We start from the raw sequence: 27,473 nt of genomic DNA, 5'->3' as shown, positions 1-27,473 counted from the left end.
CACCGGGACACGGGGAATACTTACTCCGTGTCAAATTAGAGAGAAAATGTCAGAGCATAAATGCTCACTAATGGCTCTTAGAAAAAATGACACATTTTTTGTTTGTTTTGATTCCAAGAAGAATATTTCCTCCTCTACTGCTCGTCACTCTGATGCTGGTTCCTTTTCCCAGCGCTTTATCCACTCCCTGCTTTATAATGTCACCTAGGTGCAGGTAGCGAGAACATTTTCAGTTTTCTTTCACACATTCCTCCGATGCAAACAAATTTTGTGTTCCTGCATGCCACGCAGCGGCTGATACAAGAGGTTGGTTTACATGCAAATTCATTCAGCTCTGTTCCACTGAACAACATCCAATTCTGCTGTAAACATAACCGGAAACTATTAACTCCTCTTTAAATATTTCCCCAATTCACAAACACCATGTATAGAGTCCCCTTTTGTTTTGTTTTGTTTATTACATCAGGCTGGTGTCTCTCTTAATAATTTAGAGAACATTTAGCTTCATAGCTTCCACAAGTAACTGAGGATTTTATGTAGTTCTCCTGTGTGCGACTTTTTTTTATTCTGATGCTAAAGACAATAAAATGTTTGCATCAAGCGCCGTCCCCGTACTTGGACTAAAAGCTCTCCACAGCATTAAAATTCAACCTGAAGAGGAAAGTTGTCTGCAGAGGCTCGGAGCGGTGTATCAAGAGCAAAGTGAGCTGTTAAATAAGCATAAAAGAGCAGAACAGCTCCCCGACTGTTTAGTGCACAAAACTCCTGCAGTTAATCTTTATAGCATCATACCTGGAAAAGCTTCGTAGCCGCAGTGGTTGCCTATCTAGCCCTGCGTGGCTTCGTCGTCAGGGAGTATTTTTAAAAGTTGGGCAATGCTGACCACCTGCTAATGCTGCAACCTCATGATGCTCACGCTGGGCTGGCAGCGTGTCTCTTAGGTAGTCTCTTAGCAGCTATGGGCAACAAAACAGGATCTGCCCAAGGGGCTTGAACCATCACACCGCGCTGAGGGATCAGCCGCAGCGCCGTTCCCTCTGGAGCAGGCCTCAGACCGGAGGAGAAGGACACACGCCTCCAAACTGTCAGGTATTACGTTGGAAGACCGAGGGAAGTTGTGAGGTCCTAAGGCTGCAGGTCGATTACAAAATGTCGCGCTGTTGCCAACGGGAAGCTCGGGTGTCGTGTTTTAGTGACGAGGTGTAAGGAGAGAGGAAAAAATAAAGTGATTCATAGGGTTTATCATTTTAAAACAGTTGCTTTGGGGCATTAAATAAAACAACTCCAGGTTTCAGAGCGGATCAGCTGAAGGGGATAGTTAAAAAAAACATGTTTTGTTTCATTTGTGAATGATTTGCTTTGAATGCTCAGAGCCAGGAACCCATTCACTGGATAAGTTGATAAGGAGCCAACGGTAAATAATGATGCCGTTTGCACCAGTAAGAGTAAAACTGATGGAGGAGGTGCAGGAGCCTCTACTATTTATATTGGTGTGAAAATGTGCCTAAGTGCTGCCACAGCACTAACCTCTCTAAAACATTATATCATTATTACGTTTCCTGGATGAACGTGTTTGCTGCTGCAGGATTTAATCTTTTATTTTTGTCTGCATAAACGTTTTTCTTCCTCTTTTACAGATTAGAGCACCCGCCCGGGGACGGCGAGAGAAGTCAGACGAGACAATGCTTCAACAAGTGAGTTTAAAAAAACAAAAAAAACAGCTTAGTGTCGTAAATAGAAGCGAGAAGCCGCCTCTCTCTGTAAAGACTTCTTCTGAAGACACTTCTGCTTCTCGCTTCTGTCGTTGAAGGAATGTCAGTTTTAGCGGACTGGGAGTTTACTTTCATTTGATGAGTTAAAGATAGATTTAGTATAGTTTAGTAACATAGCATGAGACTTTTCTTTTAAACAAATCCAGTGAAGTGAGTTTGGAAAGTGAAAATCGCTGTGTGAGGCTGTTATTTTGGCTCTGGTTCGCTCTCACTGCACCGTTCATACGACTGCTGCAGATTTCTGCACACGTCAGAATGTTAGCTGATACTTTTTACAAAGGTGGCCAAAACTTTTCACGCTGACACAAATGTTCTGTTAACCAAAGCAATGTTTACATGTTTCTATGGGTAAACTGTTCCTGAATTTCCATTTACTAGATTACAAAAGGCAGAAGTTTAGAACTTTATTCATGGACAGATGGTCACGCAGAATAACGGGGAAACTCACTCCATTTGAAAGGCAAACCCTCACGCGTGGATTTAATCATTGTGGGGACCGTACTGAACTCTCTCCAAGGCTTCTCCAGACATCCCAAACAATTTTCAGAAGAGAAGATTACAAAAGTCTTTCCAAGTCTTTCTTTCCATGAAATATTTCAGCTGAAATATTTATAGCTGCAGTTTGCTGCATTTTGTTTCTTTAACATTGATCAATCAATTTACACTCACATGCAAGAGTAAATCTATTTCTTGGCACAATGACTTATTTCTAACCAGAGACAAGAACATGGCAGCCAAGCACCAAGGCAAAAAACACCCAGAACTGCCGTTTAAACCTGTGTACAGTTATTAGTAATCAAACTAATCTACATTTGCTGCACTTTTAAACTCTACAGACCGGAGAATCAAAGGCTTTGGCTTGTAATGAAATAATAATAAGTGAACATTGGGCCACTTATCATTCAACTGGTCCAGATTCCAGGAGCTGTAAAACTTTATCAGTTTTTTTCTCCGCTCTGTCCTTGTTTTTTTCTGATCACCTTTCTAGTCCTCTAAGCGCAGAGAAGATGGATAAAGGAATGAAAGGACGTTCTTTTTGGTTTACTATGGTCTGTACTATAAACAGTCCAACCTGGGTGTTGAGTGTGGGTCATCCGGGGGTCACATGCGTGCTCCATGTGGGCTCCATTATCAAACCCACACGTCTCTGGAGGACGGGAAATACTGAGGTTCGCTGCACAGAGGGCCCGGAACAGCGTGATCTCTCTTCGCGCTCGTGTTCATGGCTGCTGGACAGGCTTTGGTTCTGGTGGGACTTTCAGCAAGAAGGGAGGAAGTTTTGGCAAAGCCTCCTCCGCATCAGATAGAAAAACACTTTCTGCAGGATGCCAGGAATAGCAGACCGGATAAAAACACAGCGTTCTCTGATCAGTCAGTCCCATAGATGTCGGGTCCAGAGCTGTGAGGACGTTTCTCTTCCATGTGAGGACTACCTCTGTCTCCGTATCATGTCAGCGAGAGCAGCGAATTATCTGCTAACTCATATCGCTAACTCCTCCATAAGAGGATGGAGTCTGAACTCTACACTTACTGTATTAATGTGGGAGGGGTTTCACACAAGGAAGGATCCCCTGAGGTCCCTAAAATTAAAATAAAATTACATTCAAACATTCAAATATATAAATCATTATGAGGATTTAAAAGAGTATTTCGGTTCAGGATCACACAATTAAGGAAAGCATCACCATAGCAGACTCTAATTAAAACTTTGACCTGTTAAAAGTAAAATTTCACATTCTAAATGTTTCACAGAGGAGGAAAACAGATGATTTGTCTTATAATCTTATTCTGAGTGTGAAGAGAAATAAATCTTAATCTGTTGTGAAACACAGTATTCTGCAGGTGACGGTGAAAATGACCTGAAGTGGAACGATGTCACATCCTGATGGTCCCTCTATGCTTACAAATAGGAAAAGGTTCAACTTTAACGCATTATCACATCATCCTGATCTATTCACCTTAAATTTACTCCATATTTACTCCATATTTAATAAGAGGCATCCTAATAAAGTCACCTTATTTTGTCCTGCCTGTTTTGGGTACAGCCTGGTACAGTTATACTTATTTTACCCCATTCTGTCTTGATCCAGTGATTTGACTAAATTGCCTAACCCTTTTTGAAAATATGACTTTTGTATCAAAATAGAATAGAATAGAATATAACTTTACTGTCATTGTTTGATAACAATGAAGCCCTGTTCAGCAGCAAGACATGATTACAGCAATTTAATAAAAACCAAAGACATGGTCTAGAAAAGCTTTCACCACCCCCTACACGATGTTTTTGTCTACTTAATGCAGTAAGAGAACCACACTTGTATTAGATGTAGTAGTAATGATGATAATAATAATAATAATAATAATAATAATAATAATAATAATAATAATAATAATAATGCTTACATTTATACAATTATTATAATATTATGAATTAAAATAATGAAATGAAAACCTTCAGTTAAAGTGCTGTACAGTTAAATATCAGAAAACAAAAAAAAAACATTTCAATACAGCTGAAGATGCATAACAAAGGGAAAACAAGTGGGTCTTTATCTTTGCTTTAAAACATCTCCAGAGCAGATGTGCAGAGGAAGATCGTTCCAAAGTTTAGCTACCTGGAATAAAAATCTTTCTCCAGCAGCATTTTTCTGTCCTTAGCCACAATCAAAAAGCCGCTTCCCTGAGAACGGAGGGCACGGGAAAGTGCATACATGTTGACAAGATCATTTAAATAAGAAGGCACAAGTCCATGAAGAATGTTTTACGTTAATAAGGGCACCTTGTGTGTCAACTGGTTCTGCTTCTAGCCATTTTAGGCTCTAAACAGATTTAATCTGAAGCTAACAGAACACATGACTCAGACCAGCTCTCTTCCCTTCCTCCTCTTCCTTGCTGTCCATGCAGAGCGGTGTGTTCCGTGTTTAGCACGTGGCTTTCGGAGTATCCTGAAGACTTTAAGAACCTCGGAGACCCGTCTCGCCTGTTGCGTCTGGTTCCACTCCTGCCTCAGGACTCCTCGTCTGCAGCTGACCTCCGAGCGCGCTTCCTCAGGACGGCCGAGGAGCTCAGCGAGAACGCCCTGCTCCCTGACAACCACAGAGGTCTGTGTTTTTCTCCAGGATCTAATTAGGCTTTCTGGCCAGTTTAAATCACAAATGCAAAAAAAATAACCGCATAACTACATAAAATAAATCAGAAACGTTGAGATGTTCTGGATCTGAAACAAAAAAACGCTCTGCGGACGTTGTGAGATTGCCTTCTGATGGATTATGGATTTAAGGTTCTGCAGTAAAAGCCGGTGATTATTTGTTTAGTCATCCCTTTTGAATCATAGAGGCTTGCTCAGTATCTGCTGGATGGATTTGTGCAAAAACCTGCAGGCATTTACTGGACCTGCGTTATGAATGCTGATGGGTTTTCTGCTCCCTCAGGTAAAGTTGTGAAGGAGTTATTACAGAACTGGCCTCACATTTACTTAATATATGCCGCTAAAGAATTATGTCAAATGGCAACAATGATCAGAAGCTCAAACATTCATAAATATTTGTTCCTTTGGAAATCTTTTTAAACATAACCGTTTTCTTGCAAAAACTCGACAGCCTTCCTACCTCTCATTAATTCTCCATGAGGGTTTGTTACTTTGTAGTACTTTTTGCATGTTTAATCTTGCAGACTGTGATTAGGTTGCCGCTTACTTAGCAGCTAATTAACTCAGAATTATACCTATTCATGCAGTTATCCAGTAAACCTATCCAGTTGGAGCTTTAGTTTGATTGCACAACAACAGCAGTTTTGGAAACACAACCTAATGAGTTTCATTGTTGGTGTCTGTGAACGTGGCTTAAGTATTTCTCAGCATTTGGTTCAGACTTCTCTTATACGAGGTCCAACTAGTGTGTTAGAGGAAAATGACCGTCTGGCATTACCTTACTGATACTATAACATACGTTATTTGACCACCAGATAAGCCACGTTGTAAAAGATTATTTGGAGATGCTAATAAACATTTCAGTTTGTCCTTTAGAGCTGGTGAAGATTTGTCCTTTAGAATTAAAGCAAACAACAAAAAACAAGACAGCAATGCCTAAATGAACTTTCCTTGTCCTGACACAGCAGAACACTGTGTATTCCACATCCAGCACACATGCACTATTTGGAGCAGGAGCCCATCAAAACTGATACACACTTAATGTTCGAATGTACGTTTTTCATACATGGCAGGATAGGAAACAGTGTCACTGTGGCTTTGTGCTTAGCACAACTTGATGTTTATGCTAATTATTGAAGGAAAGCATTTAAAGCTGTGTATCTGAGTTCTTTAGATGTCCACCAGGCTTCAGGAAGTTACTCATAAGATAACTTAAATTTATGAATTAAACAAGTTTTCATTATCAGTCCAAACTCCTGCTGTTGTTGCTAAGGTGAATGTACTTAAGTCCTTTGGAAACACTTTTGCATATTAATTTACTTTCGGATGAAGACTGTATGAGAACTGTAAATCAATTTACATAGTTTATTCACTCAGAAAGTCATGTGACCCAAAGAACAAGAGAATGACCACATGCTAGTGTCCTACAGGGGCGCTGAACCTGGAACTTTCAGGTCTAGGCCCCCTAGTGGTCAAAAGTTACACATTGTTACTTTAACATCGTTGTAAAAAATGTGAGCGTTCGGTTATATTTTATCTTAAAAAGTTACTACTTTTAAGTGATTTTTCTGAATGCTTAAATGTTTCTGTTGTTTAATATAGATGCATAAATAAGCTCATTGTCATGCTGTTGTACCACTGATGGAATTAGCTAAAATATTAGTGAACTAGCTAGCTTTAGCACATGCCTACATATAAAAAAAAATTGGAATTTGTTTTAAGAAAAACATGAAATAAATTAGGTTTGAATGTATTTATGTTTTATAAAGCAATAATTTTAAATAATACTACTGCTTTTGTGTGTTTTGTGCTTTCAAAAGGAACATAGAACCTGACAAGCTAGCTAGCTAGTTAGCTAGCGTACGGTAGCCTGTGCAGCCTGGTTGGTGGTAGCTGATGTTAGAGGTGGTGCAGTAATTCTCACATAGGGTACAAATGGAAATAAATATAGCAACTACCTGTTGTCACACCTCTTAAATAGGTTTAGATAAAAAATACTATACGTGGCTTGCCTAGAAATAGCACTAGATGTGGCGATGGTGATATTGGGGGGTTCTGTTCCACCCCCTGGTGGTGCCACTGGAAGCAGCCATGTTGGATGTTGAAGTTGAGTTGAATGTGAATCATTCACTGTTACCCAAGGCAACTAAGAGGGTGTTGATCTTAATCTGTTGTACCTTTGAACCAGAAAAGTGCTTTCAGAGAAAAGAAACATGGGTAGAATAACCCAAATGATGTAAAACATATGAAATTAGAATCCAGGTGTGGTCCAGTTCATTTATTGACATGAGCACTTTATTTATTTTTTTTGTCATATTCTGAAAATTCCTTTATGACCGTTGTTAACCTACAGTCTGAAAATATATTTTCTTTATTTACCAATGCAATCTACACAATAAAATTTTAATTTTTGTCATCAGCTGAGGAAATCATTGAGTTTTGTCCGTCTCTGCAGATCAGACCAGTTCTAGCAGCTCTCCTCCTGATCCTTCCAAGTTTGAAGCCACCAGCATCCTGGGATTCCCTGCAGCGCTTATCGCAGAGCAGCTCACAAAGATAGAAACTGTGAGTTGGTTTGATTCTCCATGAGAGCACAATGAGAAGACACATGGCTGATTTTAAAACATATTTTCATGTTGAGGGGGGGATACTTATAGATCTGTTTCTTTCTCCCAGGAACTTTTTGTCCGCCTGGTGCCGTACCACTGCCTCGGCTCGCTGTGGTCTCAGAGGGACAAGAAGGGCAGGGAGGGCGTCTGCTGGTCTGTCCGGGCCACAATACGGCAGTTCAACAAGCTGGCCAACGCGGTCTTAGCGTCCTGCCTTTGGCCGACGAAGCTGCGCACCCAGCAGAGAGCTCGACTGCTGGAGAAGTGGATCAGCGTTGCAGAGGTCAGCGGACTAAAATCCCAACGTTACATCTTACAGCTGCATCCCATAAACACGTTGTTTTATAAGACCGGGGATAAAAAAATTTGGGTTTTCTCAAATGAGGTTATTGTTATCTTGTCAGTTCAAGTTTGAAAGCTTTAAAATGTCTCAGTAATGGCGATAAACCTGTCAGAATAATCCTATTTTCAGGGTAATGTGTGGGCATGGCATTAAACTCATTCATAGCAGCCACTGTAAGCAAAACAGGTTGTGTGGAAACCCAGGTGGGTGGTTATTTTCAGGAAATAATGCAAAAAAGAAACTCGTCTATTTGGTTATTTACCTCAATTTAGTCTTCAGTTTAAACTGTTGACAGCTTAAAACAGGGGTGTCCAAAGTTCCCAACTGCAATCAAAGTATGATTTGGTTGAACACTTTTATAATTTTTACTTGTATATTTATACTTTTCAAAGAATGACCTGTCTAAGTCCTGTACCTATTGCTGAGAATGAACAAAATTGCTTTTATTATTTTTGCCAACTGGACGACCATCTATTTAAAAAAGGCAAATGTGCAAAGCCAGTTTTAAGTTTTGGCTCTACAATGATTTACATGTCCCTTTCCTTCAGAAAATCTGACTAATTTGTTTCATTATGATATTGTGTGCTCATATTTTGTGTAGCTGGTAAAAAAATATATATATTGGCAGTTTTGGCCCAGTTTGGATGAAAAGTTTGGACACCTTGGCTTTAAAAGAGCTTGTAGTAACTGCAAACTAAGCTTAGACTTATGTCCGTCTTTGTATTTACATATTTTTAGGCAAATGGTGTCACGACGGTAAAATGTCAGCTTTAATTATAATCTTAGTAGCATTTTACTTGTAAAAACCTCTAAGATCAAACATGATATAAGATCACAGGAGCAGTTTATTGCTCCCATTGAAGGAAAAGGTAATTTCCCGCTTCTTGCAAATGTGATTTTATCTAAATGAAAGCGTAACTTAATGCCAGGTAACCTCTCGTTCTCACACACACACACACCCACAGGTGTTCTCCGTTGCAGAATGACTGCATGCTAAGGCCCTTTCATCCAGCAGTCCTGTTTTGTGTGTTCTGAACAGGAGTGCAGAGCCAGGAAGAACTTCTCCTCCCTGTATGCCATTGTGTCGGCGCTGCAGAGTAACCCAATCCACCGGCTGAGGAGGACGTGGCAGGAAACTGACAGGTGTGTGGTGGTTAGGTGAAGAGCTTCACCGAGGAACTGACCCTCCCGAAAGTTTGGTCCCATCTAAAACGCCCCACATCCTGCCTGTGTACATTAAGTCAGCAGGAGATATACACCCACCGGCCAATTTATTAGGTACCGGGTTAGAGCCCGTTTAGGTTTCTGTCCATATTGACATCACACATTATGTTAAAGCTCCTGCTCCTCGTCCCAAATACACTGAGATCTGGTAGCTGTAGAGGCCACTGGAGTGCAGTGAACTCATGTCACTTATATCACTCCACCCCTCCGGTAGAGTGACCGGATGCCCCCTGATTTCCAGGGACAGACCCTGTTTTGGATGACCTACCCCCGGCATAAAGCTGTCCCCGGAAATGTCTCCGATTTCAGTGCATCATGATGGAGTACAAAAAGTTTAGCGCAATAAGAGGTATTTACCCAGCCCTGCCACTGTCCCGACGTAGTACAGCTTTGCCCCTAACCCCACCCACCCCACCGGCGTTACAGTTCAGACAAAACAAACCAACCCCCAGGCAGAGATTCTGCGCTAAACAAAATCAGAGACGTCCCCAGTGTTCAGTAGAGAAATCAAATCTGGTCGCCTTCAGGAGCAAATACACTGGCTTACGGGCACGTTTTTAAAAAGTGTAAATTTACACCAGACGCTGCGTGATTCTGCAATATTCAGTTAAGCTGTTATGTTTAAATGATGCTCAGTCGGTACTCAGGGGCCCAAAGGTGCCAAGGTAACAGCCCCTGTATCGCTGTTCTACCACCAGCAGCCATTGATGAACGGTCGGATCTTTGCTTTCATGTCGATTTCACCAAACTGTTAGCCGCACCGTCTGAAACCTTTATTCAGGTTAAATTTGCCTTTCTGAAACTACAGTTTCGTTACCTTGAATAATTCAAGAACACGCATCAATCTTCCACTGACAGCTGTTTTTCTTTCGCAGAGAGGCCTTGAGGAGATACGAGGAGCTGGCAGAAATATTCTCAGACAAGGACAACTATTCACAGAGCAGAGAACTCCTGAAGGAGGTGAGTTGTTGTGGAAAAAGGAGCGCATTAACGACAGGGGAGATAAATAACGCTGTGTGTGGCTGAGGGGCTGAATCATGCTAAAACTGCTGATATAATCTCATCTGCTGCCGTGAGAAATGTGAGCAGGCAGGAGGCGGTTCCTACTCAGGGTCAGCATGAAACCACCCAGTCAATTGTGAAAGGATGTGTTTATTCCGGGTCTGCTGTCAGCTAGCTGACACACTGCTGATAAAAAGGCAGATCTTAGCAGCTCTTCTGGTAATGTTCTGAATTAGTCTACGAGCTATTTTCGTTGCTTCGCTGTTTCTCTTGTCTCATAACACAGTTTGGTTTCTGTGTGTGCGGTAAACGAATGGTGGTGAATTCATGGGGTTATAACGCCTTTCAATGACGAGATTAAACACTGTTTTTAGGTCTTTACTCAACATCAACAGAGCTTTGCAAATTATAGCGGAGTGAATCGTCTCAAGAAATAAATGTTAAACGCTTTTCCCAGCATTTAATCTCCCTGTTTGTATGAAAACATCACAGGAATGAAGCAGCATCCATGAGGATGCAAAAGGCCATACAATAAATGCATCTTTTATTGCAGTAGCATCGTCTCAAACTGAAATGTTTCAGACAAATCCAACCACTGATTTGATTATATCTGATCGCTGGATAAGTAAAATACCAATTTTAAGAAAGCTCCAAAATTCATATAGAATAAATGTACAGAAATATGTTATTTATACAGTCATACCCCTGGCAGATATAGATTTAAATAAAATTAGGCTTGTAGGAATTTATTTATACTCGCCTCGTTAGTAAATAGAAAAATCTTTGAGTGCATTAAAACAAAAGCTCTATTAATAATTGCTTACATTTTTGTTTGTTTTTTTTTGTTTTTTTCTGCTGGTATATTGACAACTTGAGTTTGGGGGATGAGCTTCGTCCTTAAAGTTGGAGTCTTTAAGGCTGGAAGGCCTCCTTGCCATCACCCTAATCTTTAGCTACAGTGTCTCAATTCAATTCAATTAAATTTTATTTATATAGCACCAGTTCATGATACATGTCATCTCAAGGCACTTTCCAAAGTCAAATTCTGTCAGATTATACAGATTCTGTGAAAATTTTGCCGTGGCCACTGCAAAATGTTAACATCATTATTTCCAGTCAAAAGAAACGTGTTTTCAACATAGAGATTTTATTTAAATAGAAATCTGTTATCGGTATGAGTAACTTGGGGCTTAACCGTATTTTGAAAGTAATTTAAAGTGTTTAGAAGTGGTTATAGATGACTTCCTGTTATTATATGGTGTGACACATTCTGCACAGTGGGATAGATAAGAGAACGCGACATTCATGTCAGGCTTAGGGAAGCTGTTTTGATCTTCACGAGGCAGGAAATGTCTCCAAAATGACTAAACTAACCCAGATCTACTGCACAGTCAGAGTAAGAAGGGGAAAGTTTAGAACAGGAACGGTACCAAACGAGGCTCGGCGAGGACCTTCGTGTTCACAACCAGCGCAGAGAGAAGGATGAAATGTTGATGAACGGTTAGAGAACTGCAGCAGAGTGGCATCTCCTGAGTCCAAGTAAAACCTTCAGATGCTATATTCATGCTAAGGAGTAGTTTGGGATAGTGGAACCGGCTAAATTAGCCTCGCTTTGGGTTGTTTTCATGACGCTTTGTGGATATGTTTGTCTGCATTTTCCATGATTTACCTGTTATGTCTTCAAAAGGATCAATCAAAATGTTTGCTTTCATTTTTATTTGCTTCACTTCAAGCTTAGATGCCTGAAAAGCAGCGTCCCCTTCTCCTTTATCCTGTATTGTATTTTAAAATGACCCCCGTTAGCAGACTGAGTGTAAGATGCCTCGTCAAACTAATAAGATAGAAACACAATTTAAAAAAGGATTTATTCAGTTCAGTTTAGTTTATTCACATGGGCCCAATTCAAAAGTAATCCCAAAACACAGATACAATTATTATTCATGTAGTTTAATCTAAATCAGTCCAAATATTTTTAATTCATCCAATTCATTCTGATACAGTTTGAAATAATGTGTCATTTTGATCTAGTTATGACACAGATTGGTCAGATTCAGCGGATACAAAACTGGTTAGTCCAAAAAAAGTTAAAAAATAAAACAGCCGGACTTCTATTCTGAAGCTGAAGACAATACTAGTCAGTAAAATGTTTTCTAAGCAGCTTAGATCTAAGAAAACTTCCTGTCAAAGAGCGTTGAGAGCACAAAAGCTAGAAAACAATGGCTGATAATAGTAATAACTGTAATTTATATATAACTGGAAAGAAGAGAGTAGAAACAGCAAAGGGAGGAAAGCAGTCAGCATTTCCTGCATCAGATGTTTCTCATTTTGACAATATTACACAGGTGGACGAAGGAAACGTGTTTAATCTAAGAACTAAAGGAGGTAAAATAATTATATGGTGAGGAAATGACTGTATAAACAGGCCTATTTGGACCCGAGTGCCTAAGGAAACGGGAAAGCTGATGGCTGCCAAACTTTCATTTGGGTTATCTGACTACATTTATGCCATAGCTGGTTTTCCTGCTTTAAGTTTCATTTCATTTAAATATGAAGCCATCTGTTTATTTCTGAAAGAAGAGAAAATCCTTCTGTGATGTTGCAACATCTTGTTATAACAACAAAAGGTTGAGTCGTGTTTTCTTGTGTGTTTTTTTTTTTCATACCAAAAATTATTCTGAGGATAAAAAGATTTTAAAAAGCAATTGTTGGTGTAGATCAGGAGTCTGCGACCTGCGGCTCCAGGCTTTTGTGTGGCTCTTAGTAACTATCACTCAAGAATGGGCAAAAATACTGCAGAACTGAGCAAAGCTTTAACATGTCATGGTAATTAAAATTCTAACGTTTTCAGTTCCTTTTCCTTTACATGCAATGTTTGCGTAACAGTTCCACAAAGAATGAAACTAATATTGTAAAGAATATTCTTCTTTTTTTTCAGGAAATATTCTTTTGTCAGTAGGTTGCAAACTATGAGCTTTTTTAAGCGTCATTTTCTATAAAACTTGAAACGTCCCATTGAAAAAATTATGAAACCTAAAAGCAAAAATGATTTTTAATCTACACAAGTTTCCAATATAGCAGGTATCATAAAAACAAGCTTTTTTATGTTCAAGACATTATACTAATGTGGCCCTAAACTATTTTGTTTAGCTGGACTGAAAGCAAAATGACTCTTAGGGTTGTAAAGCTTGCTGACCTCTGGTTGTTGTTTTCTAGGCCCCCAAGTGGCCAAAAAGTAGACTGCACTTTTAAAAGGAGTAGGTTCATTGTAAAAATGTCTGCAGGTACTTTTTAAACTTTTTGTTTTCACACTGAGAAGGAACATGTACCACCAGGTCGGCTTATTAATGTTATAGATCTTAACCAGGTATAACAGCTGATTAATGTGGGTACAGCACAAGAAGCTCTCATCTCTGCACCATAACCACCTCAAATAAAACACGTTTTCCTTTTAATACAATTACTGTTACAGGAAAGCTGTTAATTAAATTAAATTTAATTAGTGATTTTAAATTAAAAATGATCGTGTCCAGCATGTATTTGTGCACTGTGGCTTTCAGTTTGATTTTTGCCAGATGCAAAATAAATCATAAATATAGTTCAAATCATAATTATGTCAACAAAAGCTGTTAACATTGGTTAGTAAGCCTTTTATATATGTTGCAGAGAAACATAATTATAACAAGCGGTTGAAGGTTTTCCCTGGGTTCTGTCTTGCAGGAAGGCACATCAAAGTTTGCCAACCTGGACAACCGGCTCAACAACAGACACCTCAACAGGGTGAGTAGGATGGAAACGCCGGCGATAGAGGCGGATCTTTCCCAGGGAGCCGTGTTCAGCATCTCCCCGACAGCTGAGAGCTTGTGGTCGGACAGCCTCGCTGTAGGAGGATGAAGCTGCGCAGCTCCGTTTTCCCTCAAACACGTCGACAGCTCTCGCTGGACTGCCAAATCCTTTCAGGGTAACCTCACCTAGACGTTTGGGGAGTAACTCAGAAACGACCTCTCTGGTGTGCGGGCGAATAAAAGAGAACGATTTTCACCGACTTCACAGCCCACGTCTGGGATGAATATTAAACCCTTTAGCCTGGGGGGCTGTTCATCCCCACAGGCCTTCATGGCTGACTTTGGAAATTTCCAGCATGATGTAACACTCTGTAAAAGTGCAGAAAAGCTCTGTGCTCAGAAATCACAGTCAGTCAGGTGGCATTTTAAGACGTGTTGAAGCACGGCTGTTACAGCACCTTCCAAAGGAGTCACTCCTCTTGAACCTTTTCCATGTTTTGTCAAATTAAAACCATAAACTTTAATGCAGTGGAAGGAGAAGATCTGAAACGTGAGACGAGTAAGTTTATTTAGTCTCTGTTACCCTGAGACCCACAGATAAAACACTGGAAGTAAACTCCTTGGTGGTTTTTTTAAGCCTATTTCAGTAGGTAATTCAGCTGTAAACGTTTCAAACATTAGAGAGCAGACAGCGTCTTACTGATCAAGGAACAAAGCAGGTTTATGTTATAAAACATCATTCCAAGTTTGATTCATCATCTGAGATGAATCAAACTGAGATGAGTAAGAACAGCTCTAATCAAAGAAGCAGCTAAGTGGTCAAGGTTAACTCTGGAGGAGCTGCAGAGGTCCACAGCTCAGGTGGGGAATCTGTCTGAGGCACATTTGTTAGCTGTGCGCTCCACAAATTGGCTCAGATGGAACAAAGGCAACAAAAAAAAAAAAAAGAAAGCAGCTGATAAAAGCAACGCATGCAAAGTTCTGGTTTACTTTTGGCCTACAAGTAAAACAACGGGTGTGGCAGAAACCGAACACTGGCCGTTACCCTGAATGCACCATTGGAACCTGGAGCTTTTGTGGCAGCAGCAGGGAAGCTGGTCGCAGTCATAATACAGGGAAGTTCTGGAACAAACCTGCTAGAGGCGGCAAAATACAAAGACTGGAGACTGAAAACACGCTTCTTAGATTTTATCCATCCATACATTGTCTAAAGCGTGGCAGGGGGGCTGGTGTCTCTCTCCAGAGATCATTGGGCGAGAGGTGGGCTACATTTAACATGCAAACTCCATGCAAAAGGACCCGGGCAGGGGATCAAACCCAGGCCTGTGCTGCAGCAAGGCAGCAGTGATAATTCTTTGTTTTTTTCACAGCTATGTAATACTTTGTGATGATGTATCACATTAAAATCCACATAAAATACATCAAAGTTCATGGTTCTGACAGGACAAAGTGTGAAGGAGTGCTTTTTCCAGGTATTGTGTGTGTTTTGGTTTAAACCAGGGATCTGTGGCTCTGTGGACCTTCCACAGTGGCTCTTAATAACCTTGGCCACAAATTAGATTTTTATTATGCCATTTAAATGTAATAATGATAATAAATGCAGGTTTTAGCAGTTTTTTCTAGAAATAATTGCTTTTAATTTTCACAGCATAATGATGCTAAAAGTGCCAGCAATGTTGAATTTCAAATCAATATTTTTTCATTATGTTAGAAACTATGATTTTTTTTTACATAATTTTCCACAAATATCAACATCCCATCCATCCTCTTTTTTTAAACCTCAAAATAGACATAAAAGGGTGTTTCTATAACGATGACGACATATTTCCTACAGTAGATCTTTATCAAAAATTATAACTCGTCTTTTTTTCAGAAGGCCAGGCAACATTTACGGCTCTGAACGAGTTTAATTCAAGTGGACTGGAGGCAAAAACGCTCTTTAGACTGTAAAAGTTGCAGGGCCCTGGTTTAAACAGTCAAGCAATGGAGAGCAGAATCTACTTTTTAAATGTAAAATCTAAAGTTTTAAAGCTGCATATCATTCTAACAGTACTAAATACTACATGATCTGCTTGGTTAAATGTGGGATGGATGAGCGGGTTTACGCAGCGTTTGTTGAAGGAACGCTTGCAGCAGCAAAGAGAGATAGCGAGCTGTGGTGTGCTGCTGTGTATTCAGCTGAATTCTGAGCCAGCGTGTGAAAAATAGCTGCAGGCGGCTGCTCTGAAATGCATCTGTCGGTGGGCTCTTTGGGCCGGGAATGAAAAGCTGCTGGGAACTGACGAAGATAATCTCTGTCTTCTTTTTAACGCAGTCCAACGCTCAGGGCACGGTGCCCTACCTGGGAATCTTCCTCACAGACCTCACCATGTTGGACACGGCCGTCAAAGACAGGCTGGATGTAAGTGGATCTCACCTGTGGCGTCCTGCCGCCGCTTCCTGTGGCGTCTGTGTAACAGCACTCAGGCTGACCTAACACATCCTGTCTCTCCCTTTGCAGAACGGCTACATCAACTTTGACAAAAGGAGAAGGGTGGGTCCATGCGCTGCACGAAATGTATTTTCCTCTGTTGAGATAAAGTTTGCAGTAAGGTGCAGAAATAACAGGATCCGAAGTTAAGGTTGTGCAGGATGGTTGTTAAAAAGGAGCAGGAGTAATTCTACCTCAGCTGACGTGTGTGTGTGTTTTTTATCTCTGAAGCATTGTGGTGATTGAGCGCTTTGTTAACAGGAATTTGAGGTTTTAGCTCAAATCCGGCTCCTGCAGTCTTCCTGCAAAAACTGCGTGTTTGTTGCTGACGAGACCTTCCTGCAGTGGTATCACAGCGTGCCCACCCTGACAGAGCAGCAAAGGTACGCCTGCAAACACATTCAGTTATTCATTTAAGGGAAAAATCTACTGCATGTAGCTCCGTGTCTATGAGATTATAAACATCTATCTTAAGTTTGGCTGACTGACGTCTAATTGCAGTTACAGACTGTCCAATGAGATCGAAGCACCCAGTGAGCCGAATCCTCGATCTCTGATGCCGACAGTCATCATCACCCAGTGCCCAGAGTGAGTTGGAACGGGGGGGCAGGGCGGGTCTTTACCGATGTTCTGCTAACGCCTTTTTATTGATCTCTAAAGGAGTTCATGTCTGTGTCGCTGGGCTGTACAGCTACCTGTCAGGATTCTGTGGATTAACCATCTTAATATCATGGTCCTGGTTACATTGCATAAGTGAGGGTTATCAGGCATTTCTGAAATAATAGTAAATAGTAAAATAGTCGAGAACACAGTTCCAGGAAAAAGTATTTACACCCTTACAGATTTCTCCTGCTGTTGTTGTCACCCTTAAATGTCTTATTTTATCAAATAAATTTGAATATTTGACAGAGATAATCTTAGTAAATGCAAAAAAAGCTGTTTTCAAAGATGATTCAATTTATTAAGTATAAAAGAAAAAACAATCAAACAAGCCATAACTGGTTGTTCCACCCTTGGTACCGTCGACTGACATCAAGCATTTGCAGAAACTAGCAATGAGTGGGTCGCATCACTGGGACCCGCTCTTCTTTGCAGAATTGTTTTAACTGAACAAATCTGGAAGATTTTTGGGCATGAATGGAAATAAGTGAAATTTCATTATTTTAGATAGAAACAAACAAAAAGAAGTTTTGTGGAGAACTAGAGCATTCTTTTTAGATCGACCAACGGCCCTCAAACTGGGGTCCCCGGACCCTTGGTGGTCCACGAACCATGATTTAGGGGTCCGTGAAGTGCATGTGTTCGGGCCTGAGGAGGCGCTGCTGCGGATGCGTCGGGGTTGAGCTAAGTAACACAAATATTTAACTCCGTCCACTTCATTAATTAAGGTAAAAGCCAAATCAGCTAAAATTAGGAAGTATGATAACAGTTACATCGAGAATGAGGATCTAATCTCCACCAAATCTCTAATATGAGGTGTATTTATATATATTTGTGAAAACATACATAATTCCTAATGTATTTAACAGCACAAAAGGCTGTTTAAAAAAATACTATCAGCAGGAGGAATCTAAAGGGTTCTTGGAAAAAATGTACCTCTGCTAAGGGGGAATGGGTGCCTTGTTGCAGCTGGAGGGGAGCTAGAGAAAGGCGTGGCTTGATACACGTCTTATTTTGGTCTGCAGACAACCCTCAAGCACCACCTAGTGGTGAAAAATCGCTTATTGCTCTTTTAAGGTCATGCTGCAGCATCTTAACCAGGTCCAGACTTGGACTAGGCCACTCCTAAATCTTAAAGCTGCATTGCGCAAGTTCCAGAATTTCTGCACAAGTCTGCTCCCTCTGGCGACAAGTTGAAACGACACCAGTGTTGTGCATGTTTATGGGAGAAGAGGGAAAGCGTCTCCCTCTGCGACTACACAGGTCCTCTGTTTAGAGGCGTAACGTCTTCTCAGGTAAGAAAGCTGTAAATATTGAAGTTAGCACATGTTCTTTTGTTAATGCATCGATTATGGAGGAGACTCGACAAAGTAGCAGAGTGAACTAGAGCGCGCATCACACCCAGAGGATTCGACCCGAGTCACTCTCGCATGAACGGACTAATGGAGCCTACAGAGGCAAGTGCTGTAAATAGAGATAAACTCATTTTACACGTGGGACAATTGTAAGAAAATCTTACAGTCTATTAAACACTGCTGTAAGACAGAGTCAATTATTCATATAGCTCCTACCGGGAAGCTGGGAGCTGCTGGGGGAGCGAAATGATCTACCCGCAGGTAGAGCCGCAGATCCTGCGTTTTAATCTTGGGTTTTTTTTTATGTTTTTTGCTGAGTCGGATAAATGCTGATTAATGAGTGCGTTTAAAGAGTTTACACCGAGGTTATTTTGAAAAGAGTTTCCCAGATGCTGTTTCTAGTTGTGAGGAATAAAAGACAGCGGTGTGTGTCGGCATGTTGCTGCTGCAGGTGGTTCGATGATCACAGCCTCACTCTGCAAAGCCATGAAAAGCTTCCTGCTGTGCTTGATCAGCTTTATGGTGAGACCCAGAACTGTTGTAACACTGTAAATCCGACAGAGGTTTGGCCCATTTGACCTTTTCTTTGAATTTCTGTAAAATGTCTGAAGAAATCAAGTTGAGACAAAGCGACTTGTATGAAGCCAGTTTGATCGAGCCCAGTCTACGGGGAAATAAGGTAGGGCTAAAATTTAGCAATTAGTTTCCTTTTTACTGAGTATAACTGTGCAAATGCTCAGTTATCCAGGTCATCGCAGCAGCAAACAGGCTTAATTTGGAGGCAACCGGACTTTTGCTCAGTTCTTTCTGAAAACGTTTCGACACCTATCGAATTAAAGCAAGCCGTCCAGGTCCTGCAGCAGCAAATCAGCCCCAGATAATCCCACTGCCTCCACTTCTTTGTGTTCTTTGTTTAAAGGGGGATGCCATTTCTGCTCATGCAGGTGTTTTAAGATGTTGTTCTGGGTTCTCTGTGACCGCCTGGTTGATTAATTGATGATCTCCTGGAGCAATCTACAGGCCAGCGTCTCCTGAGAAGTTTCTCCCATGTTCCATGTCTCCTTAGTCGTAGACATTGGCTCTCCGTTTGGTTTGCTGGAGTCCCAAAGTAAACTGATACACTAATAGATTTCCAGTCTGGAGAAAAAAAATTACTTTGCTTCTCGTCTGTTCTTGAATTTTATTCAGAATGAGCCATGATGTGGTGATTTTGAGGTTAGTCTACTTCATCTTGTCAGACAGGAGCTGTTACAGTGATTTCTTTAAATTCAGGTCTGGGTCTCGCTCCTGATATAAAATAAAACATTTTTTTAGGAATTTATTTTACATTGAAACAGTTTGAATATTTTTCCTCAAATTTGAAAATTGTGTTTTGTATTGTTCCGATCATCTTTGTTTGGTGTTATTTTTCTTGATGATTTGAAACATTTGGGTACGACAAACAAAAACAACAAATATAGAAGAAATCTGTTTGGGGACAAAAAGTATTTTCAACGCCATGAATGGTGTGCAGAAATAATAAGAAGAAACAAAAAGAGGAAGGCAAGAAAAAGCCATTTAAAAGCCCCCAAACAGACAGTTTTTGTATTAAAAGGACTGAATATGAGGTCCAGGTCAGGAGGAAGAACTGCTAACACCAGCACCAAAACCCAAATCTCAGCGCAAACTCAGCACGTCCAAATTTAGCAAACGGGCAAACACAACAGGTATCAAGTTTTGTTTTAGTCTAGTTGGTAGAAATTTGCTTACCTGGCACAAAAAAATGCAACTCTTTCCCTTTTTACTCCACACTTTCAGTACATGATGATTTTATTGTAGGGAGTGACATGACAGGACAGGCTGTAGCCGACAGGGAGATAATCTCAGTGTATTTCTAATAGGGCTGTTGATAACAACAACTTTTTAAAATTAATTCAACATTAAGTTATTTTTTTTATTAATTGATTAATCTAAATGACTAATTATCCTAAAAAATATCTGTTTAATTTTATTTCAACACTTTCTTTTTACACAAAACATTCTCATTTCTTGCATTTCACCAAATAAAATAAAGTGTGCGTCAACTCAGGTAATAGAAATAAATAAGATGCAGCCCCTATTATTTATGTATTTAAAATAAAAGGTCATATAAGTATCCGGGACATCAAATATAAAGAGACTGAAATGTATATAAGTACACTGCAAAAAGGGAACTAAAAGTAAGTAAAATTATCTTGAAATTAATGTATTTTTTCTTTGATTTGAGCAGATAAATAACATTACCTGCCAATGGAATAAGATTTTTTTACTTAAGGTAGGAACAATTCATCTCCATCATCTTATTTCAAGTATCTAATTATCTTATTTTAGGGGTAAAAATACTAATTTCGTTGGCAAATAGTCTTATATATTTGCTCAAATCAAGGAAAAACACACTCATTTCAAGAAGATTTTATTTACTTTTAGTTCCCTTTTGCAGTGTAAAAATATGCCTCGGTTTAGTCAGAGTGTAGCTGTCAAATGAAAAAAATGTCTGTTTCTTTATCGCCTTTTCCTTAATATGCAGTAATGCTTCTGTAACTTAGGGAGGTTGTGCACTTGTAAGTGGATCTCACCTGTGGCAAGAGTTTTATTTGGAATAAAATAAATTTATTTAACCATTACATTTATCTACACAATTAATTTGATTGAAACTGGATGATCAAACTGCAAATTAACAAACACAGGGCCAGCGTTCTAAGAATTTTCCTAAAATTTTACCTCGGTTAGATAAAAGTTATTTCATCTTAGTATTATATTGGTTTCCAAGGCCCATCGGGTTAAATGCAACGCTCTAACATCATTTTTTGGTGGACAAATAAATAATAGAAAAGTCTGGGATAGTCATGAATAAAAAGCAGAGGAATTTACAAAGAATATATATAACAGAGGTGAGAAAGTATTTTGTAATAATAAATTTAGTAGCCTAAATGGTCATCTAATTTTGCGTTTGTGATGCCATCTCCTCGCTTTGATCGCTGAACTGAGCACTTGTTCTCACTTTTCATGCTGATAAATAAAAGCAACAAGATGTGCAGAGAAAAAGGTGCGTTGATCTGCAGCAACACGCTTTGAAGTTTAAAGTGCCACAAGTACACAGAGTTTAAAGTTTAAACCAATTTACCTTTCAGCAATCCTTCTCCTTCCAGAGATAACTGGACAGATGCGCTGCTGTTTGGTTTTTCGTCACTCAGAGCTGCACTCAGCAGCATCTGAATCACTTTTAAGCTAAGACTCCTTGGTAGGAAGTTCTAGGCTAAGATAGAAGCTCTGAGAGACTCTGAGAATCTTTGTGAATACAAACATACTTCACACAACGCCATCGGGGCTCAATGTCCTGGCCGAAGACATTTTATCAGGTAAACTGGGGAAGATTGGGATCAAACAGATGAACTTCCAGCTAAAGGATAAACTGGTTTACCTGTGAAGGCAAAGCCATTCATTGCTGAGGTAAATCAGGAGTCCTACCTTTAAAAACAAGCAGTTAAAATCAGCCGTCTATTAATCTGAGGAAACATCAGTATTTTAACAGTTTTACAGATTAATTTGTAGTTCATTTGTGAAGCTAGTATTTAATATTTTCTCTCGTGTGTTCTTGTCCGCAGCCTGAGTGCCTCCCGGACCAGCCTAGCCGGTGATGGCGACAGCCTCTTCGACTTCCACTCACCGGTCAATAACTTTCTCTCTAAACTTACAAAGGTAATCCCCTTGTAATTGTAAAACGCGTACTATTACAATAAGGTCAAGTTTGCATTTATATTAGCTCATTTCACAGAGGTTGCATGCAGAGCCCACCCTGTTTTCTCTCATTTGAGCAGTTCCCCCTGGTCCTCTCTGAGATTACAGTGATTTGTGTTGCAGCACATGAGGTCTCCGTCGGTGTCCTGTCTGGACGTGGACACGTCCCCTCCAACCAACGAGTCCACCCCCGTCACGCTGACCCCATCCACTCCCACTAAATCACACCGCCGATCAGCCTCCTGCGGCAACACCCTCCCCAGCAACGTGCCAGGGTCGGGGCCCGACATGCGGATCATCAGGATACGGATGGACCTGCAGGATGGGAACCTGTATCGAAGCATCCTGGTAACACATTCCCAGAGCATTTAACTCTGATTTGCTGTCAGCAGTAAGCCGGCAGAAAGCGCTGCTGTCCCTCCCATCTGCACAGACGCGCATAATGACAGACATCAGAGCCGCTGTGTCATTAGAGCAAATCACGTTGTCCCAATCCAATTCCAGAGTTATTTACCTCTCTCCACTCAGGTTACGAGCAACGACAAGACCCCCGCTGTGATCAGCTCCGCTTTGGAGAAACACAATCAGGACCCCAAACAGGCGTCCAGATATGAGCTGATACAGCTGCTGTCTGAAGGAAAAGGTACAGAGGAAAATGGTTATCTGCTTAAGACTCTTAGAAATATCTGTGAACCAGTTTGTTGACACTTTCTCACTTATTAAGCTCAGCAATTCAACAGCTATAACGTTGATAAGGCCACGGGAAAGGAGAAATACGCACTCTCAGCGATGGGGTCATTTTTAGAGCAGGACATAATAATCATCTGATTTTCTACGGGTTCTAGAATGACTAAAAACAGACAATATCCACATTGTCATAATTTATTAAACACAGATGAAGACAAACTTGAGAGGTTATGGGTGAAAACTAAGTACACCCCACAAAGCAGCACCTTGCAGAGCCACCATCCCCAACATCAACCCTCAGTCGCTGTTCTCTGACGGTTCTATCAGTTTCACTCACTTTGTCTTGTTGACACTGTTGTCCACTCTTCTTTCCACTGTAGCTTCAATTAAATTTTATTTATATAGCACCAATTCATGATACATATCATCTCAAGGCTCTTTCCAAAGTCAGACTCCATCAGATCCTCCAGGTTGGTGAGAAAGTTTCCTCTCTAAGGAAACCCAGCAGGTTGCATCAAGTCTCTCCAAGCAGCATTCACTCCTCCTGAAAGAGCGTAGAGCCACAGTGGACAGTCGTCTGCATTGTTGATGGCTTTGCAGCAATCCCTCATACTGAGCATGCATGAAGCGACAGTGGAGAGGAAAACTCCCCTTTAACATGGAGGAGAACCTCCAGCAGAACCAGAACCAGGCTCAGTGTGAACGCTCATCTGCCTCCACCCACTGGCATTTAAATTGTCCTTAAACAGTAGCAGGATCATCTACATTATCGTCTTTAAAATGCCGTCTTGGTCCAGGAAATGCTCTCCTCTCCCTAAGAGTCTCAGGTCCTGGTCTTCTAGCTCCTTCAGTGACTGACTGCGGCATCCCAGATGCTCTAAGGAGCGTTTCCACAGGTCCTTCCTCCCAGCTGCAGTCAGACTTTATAATCTCTGCTGCTCCCAACAGACTTAATAACTGTTTACATCATGCTGATGGTTGCACTGGTTCTGATCCAATCATTAACCAGATGCTAAGGTAACTTGCACACGTCTTAGCTACTTCAGGACGCTGCTGCACCGTCACGCACGTTACATATCGTGGCATAGTGAGTTATTAAATAGGCTGGAGTCTTTTCCACTTTGCTATATTTATTTACTCTGGTATTTACTTTTAATCGTCTATTCTTAGTGCTTCTTTAGAGCTAATTTTAGATTAAACTGGCTTGTTCTCTTTTCTTCTTTTGTTGCTAATAATTGTGTGTAACTGTCTGTGTGTCACAGCCACATTTCCCCACCATGGGACAATAAAGCAATTCTTACTCTTAACTCTAGTTAAGAATGAGTTTGGTTAAGAATACATTAAGAATAAGAATAAGTTAAGAAAAAGTAGTTAAGTCTAGGATTAGATGGGTTGGTTGGCTACAACGCTCCAGAACAACACACTGATAAAGCCCTTTTTTTCCAGAGTGATCACCCTGATGATCATCAGAATTTAGAGAGGAGTAGGTCACCACTGCTACTTTCTAACTTAATTTTATAGAAATAGCTTCAGATCCAATCCAGCGTTATTTATAAAGTACTTTAAACTTAAAAGGGACCAAATGTGATGTACAAAAAAACGTTTAAAACATTAAAACGCTACAGTAAGGAAAAGAAACATAAAAGACATACAAAGATAAAAGCTCAGGTGGATTGGCTGCTTCTTATTAAAACAGCGAGCATGCATTACTTGCATCATGTGATCAGAAACCGTGTTTTTCTGCCTTCAACACTCAGCGTGTGTCTCTCCTCTGTAAACACAGAACTGGTCATCCCTGCAACAGGAAACGTCTTCTACGCCATGACATCATCCAGCGTTGACTTCCTGTTGAGGAGGAAGGGTGGCAACACCCCCCTTGGCTCACAGCCAATCACCACAGAGACGAGCGCCACTTTCCCTCGCATCAAGGCCAAAGGAAGGAGACTGGTCCGGACTCTGTTTTGACGCAAGCTTTGTCCCCTGCGGCTATAAATGTGACATTTTCTGTGCAAAAAAACCCCCAAAAAAAACAAGAAAAATCAACACATGCCTTCCTTCGTTCTCCTGACCAAGTTTGTTCTGCAAAAAAAACGCCAAGGACGAGTCGACTGGTTGACGTTAACGCAGCGGGGAGCCGTGCCAGTCCGGCCGGTCGCTAACAGTATGCATCACTAATTTAAACTGAGAGAGGACGGGCGGATACCTTTAACTAAGAGAAGGAGGTGATCCCGCCCCGCCAACTAGCACCCGGTGCTTCTGCCTTTCACTCCAACTCCACGAGCAGGATTTGAAAGCACAGATGTGTAGCAAAACACTGAAACATGTCCATGAGACAAATCTACATGTTTTGTATATATTTATACCCTTTGAGTGTCTGTATGATGAGACAAGCTCCTAATTCACCACAGGGAAACTGCTTATTTCAGAGAGCTCAGACGAAATGAATTGTCGGCTTTATATTTCCAGATAAACGTAAAAGCTGCAATGATCAGATGTTTGTGGGACTGCCGCCGGCTCTGCAGCTCCTGCGGCTCGTGCAAACATGCTGGGCTCTCTTTGGGCGCATGGTTTGGGGTTTTACGGTCAGAAAAGTCTCTTCTCTCGCTGGCTTTCTGCACACTCGTCCAGCAGCGTTCAGACAGCTCAGCAGGTCGTCCTTTAGCCAGAGAGCCAGACGTTCTTCCTGCCAAAGCTCTTATCGACCAAAGTAAACCTAAAAGGAGTGTCTTAACCATTATTTTCAAAAGGAGGGAGATTATTTGTTCTGCTTGATGTCTATAGCACTGTGCGAAAAGGAGTCCACCAATCATATTATCCTCCCAAACGGATCAGACTTTCTGGTGATCTTTCAAAGTCGTCTAAATCACGTGTCTAGATGTCCTGCACTGCATAAAGGGAACTAAAAGTAAGTTTTCTTGATTTATCCTTGATTTGAGCAGGTAAATAAGATTATCTGTCAATAGAATGAATAGTTTAACCCCTAAAATAAGATATTTAGATATACTGAGTATGGCTGTGGAAATTCTCTGTATCCTGGTCATTGCAACAGCAAACATGCTTAAATCAGGAGGCAACTGGACTTTCTCCTGTTTGCCGGTGTAGATAAACTGCACTTAAAATAAGACGGAGATGAGTTGTTCCGATTTTAAGCACAGAAGTCTTATTCCACTGGCAACATTTAAAGTTCTCTGCTCAAATCAAGGACAAATACACTTATTTCAAGAACATTTTACTTATTCTTAGTTCCTTTTTTGGAGTGTGGGGACCCTTTTCATGAAGTTTTTCACCTGGTTTCATTCCTGTTTTGGATAATTGTTTGTTTAACTCTCTTAATTCTGACATTGAACTATTCATTAATAAAAAAAAAAAAAAAAAGCTCCTCCATTTATGTTCCAGGGTTGTCAACAAAGAGCAGACAACTGAGCAAATAACCAATTTGCAACTGAATCTGCAAGGAAGTGGGAGCCTCAGGGCTTTGATGGATGGATGGATGGATGGATAGATAATGGATATAAGAACTATCAAGACCACCTTGAAAGATTACAGGGAGGTCTGGCTGCTTGGAAGGACAATAGATGGAACAGTTAAAACCTTCGTACAGTACCGTATGTTGGTAGATGGATGGATTAAATTCATGTAGTACAAACCTGAACTTCAAAATGTCTCTGATATTCTAATGGAGAAAACAAATAATTTTTGCAGCTTTAAAGCGACTTCAAGCACTTTAAAAAAAAAAAAAACATTTGCTTTGCTTCAGTTTATTTGTGTAAAACCTAAGAATGACATTACAGAAACAAACAGCACTGACATGTTCAACTTTCAGGTCGGCTCCTCTCTGAGCTTTCTTCATTTCATCCCGATCGTTCAGCAGCTTTGCAGGACGTTTCCTGAGACAGATTCCTACAAACTAAGAGCTGCGGAGTCAAATCTAAACCCATCCTGTGACCTCTGGTCGCCGTGCACATTGCGCCGTGCCAAAGAGGCCTTTGGATTGGCTGAGGCCCAGGAGGCGGCGGCGGGCCGGGGAGAGGATTCTGGGTAATAGTGGATGACGCGTGCGAGTGTGATGCTGTTGCTAATACCTGTGTTAGTGCCTTTTTCTGCTCGGTGCTCACTTTTCTCATTAGAATGTATTCAGAACACGCAGGCGGAGGAAATGCCGCCTCCTCCAGGGCTCATCGGCTCCACATCAAACTTATTTATGCACTACATGTCAGATGTCCTATTTTGTGGAAATAAACTTACTTTTATATGGATTTTGTCGCTCCTGAGTGATATTTGCCAACGTTTCAGAAGAAGCAGTAAAATTCGTCTCAACGCATCGTGTGACAGGCGACCTTTTAGAGACTGTAACGTATTTTCCACCCGTAAGAAGTCAAACACCTCGGCAGCAGGGTTTTTTTTTTTTATTATTTAAATTAAAGACAACCAGAAAATTTAGGTCAGCCTAAAGGCAGACACAAAGCAACTACTTCAGAGGTTGTTTGAGTTAATAAAGATTCAAAAAGAAGAAAATTATCAAACCTGAATCTGTTCAGCCTCTGATTTCTTTCCAGAACCCTGAAATAAAAATAAAAGTCTATGTGCTTTAATCAAAGCAGGGCATGCTGGTCCCCCAGAGAACGCCTCCACTTGCACAAGTGAAACAAGCTCCTTGTACTACCT

General features: G+C 40.7%; 1 protein-coding gene across 2 annotated transcripts in view; it reads left to right on the top strand.

Moving 5' to 3' along the window:
• rgl2 (ral guanine nucleotide dissociation stimulator-like 2) overlaps positions 1–24,905 on the top strand; it is a 41,939-nt gene extending 17,034 nt beyond the window's left edge. For both annotated transcript variants that reach the window (XM_012876689.3, XM_012876690.3), the window contains 15 exons: positions 1,638–1,694; positions 4,677–4,873; positions 7,376–7,485; positions 7,597–7,812; positions 8,912–9,015; positions 9,972–10,056; positions 13,816–13,875; positions 16,195–16,281; positions 16,381–16,413; positions 16,612–16,733; positions 16,852–16,938; positions 21,989–22,082; positions 22,245–22,469; positions 22,650–22,764; positions 24,592–24,905. In XM_012876689.3, coding sequence (XP_012732143.2) covers positions 1,638–1,694; positions 4,677–4,873; positions 7,376–7,485; positions 7,597–7,812; positions 8,912–9,015; positions 9,972–10,056; positions 13,816–13,875; positions 16,195–16,281; positions 16,381–16,413; positions 16,612–16,733; positions 16,852–16,938; positions 21,989–22,082; positions 22,245–22,469; positions 22,650–22,764; positions 24,592–24,773 — 1,774 coding nt within the window. In that variant the 3' untranslated portion in view covers positions 24,774–24,905. The remainder of the gene's footprint in view (positions 1–1,637; positions 1,695–4,676; positions 4,874–7,375; positions 7,486–7,596; positions 7,813–8,911; positions 9,016–9,971; positions 10,057–13,815; positions 13,876–16,194; positions 16,282–16,380; positions 16,414–16,611; positions 16,734–16,851; positions 16,939–21,988; positions 22,083–22,244; positions 22,470–22,649; positions 22,765–24,591) is intronic.
• The last annotated feature ends 2,568 nt before the right edge of the window (positions 24,906–27,473 follow it).

This window comes from Fundulus heteroclitus, chromosome 3, assembly GCF_011125445.2.
Source record: "Fundulus heteroclitus isolate FHET01 chromosome 3, MU-UCD_Fhet_4.1, whole genome shotgun sequence".
NCBI lineage: Eukaryota > Metazoa > Chordata > Actinopteri > Cyprinodontiformes > Fundulidae > Fundulus > Fundulus heteroclitus.
The sequence above is the reverse complement of the archived record's forward strand: the minus strand, read 5'-3'. Positions and strand labels throughout refer to the sequence as shown.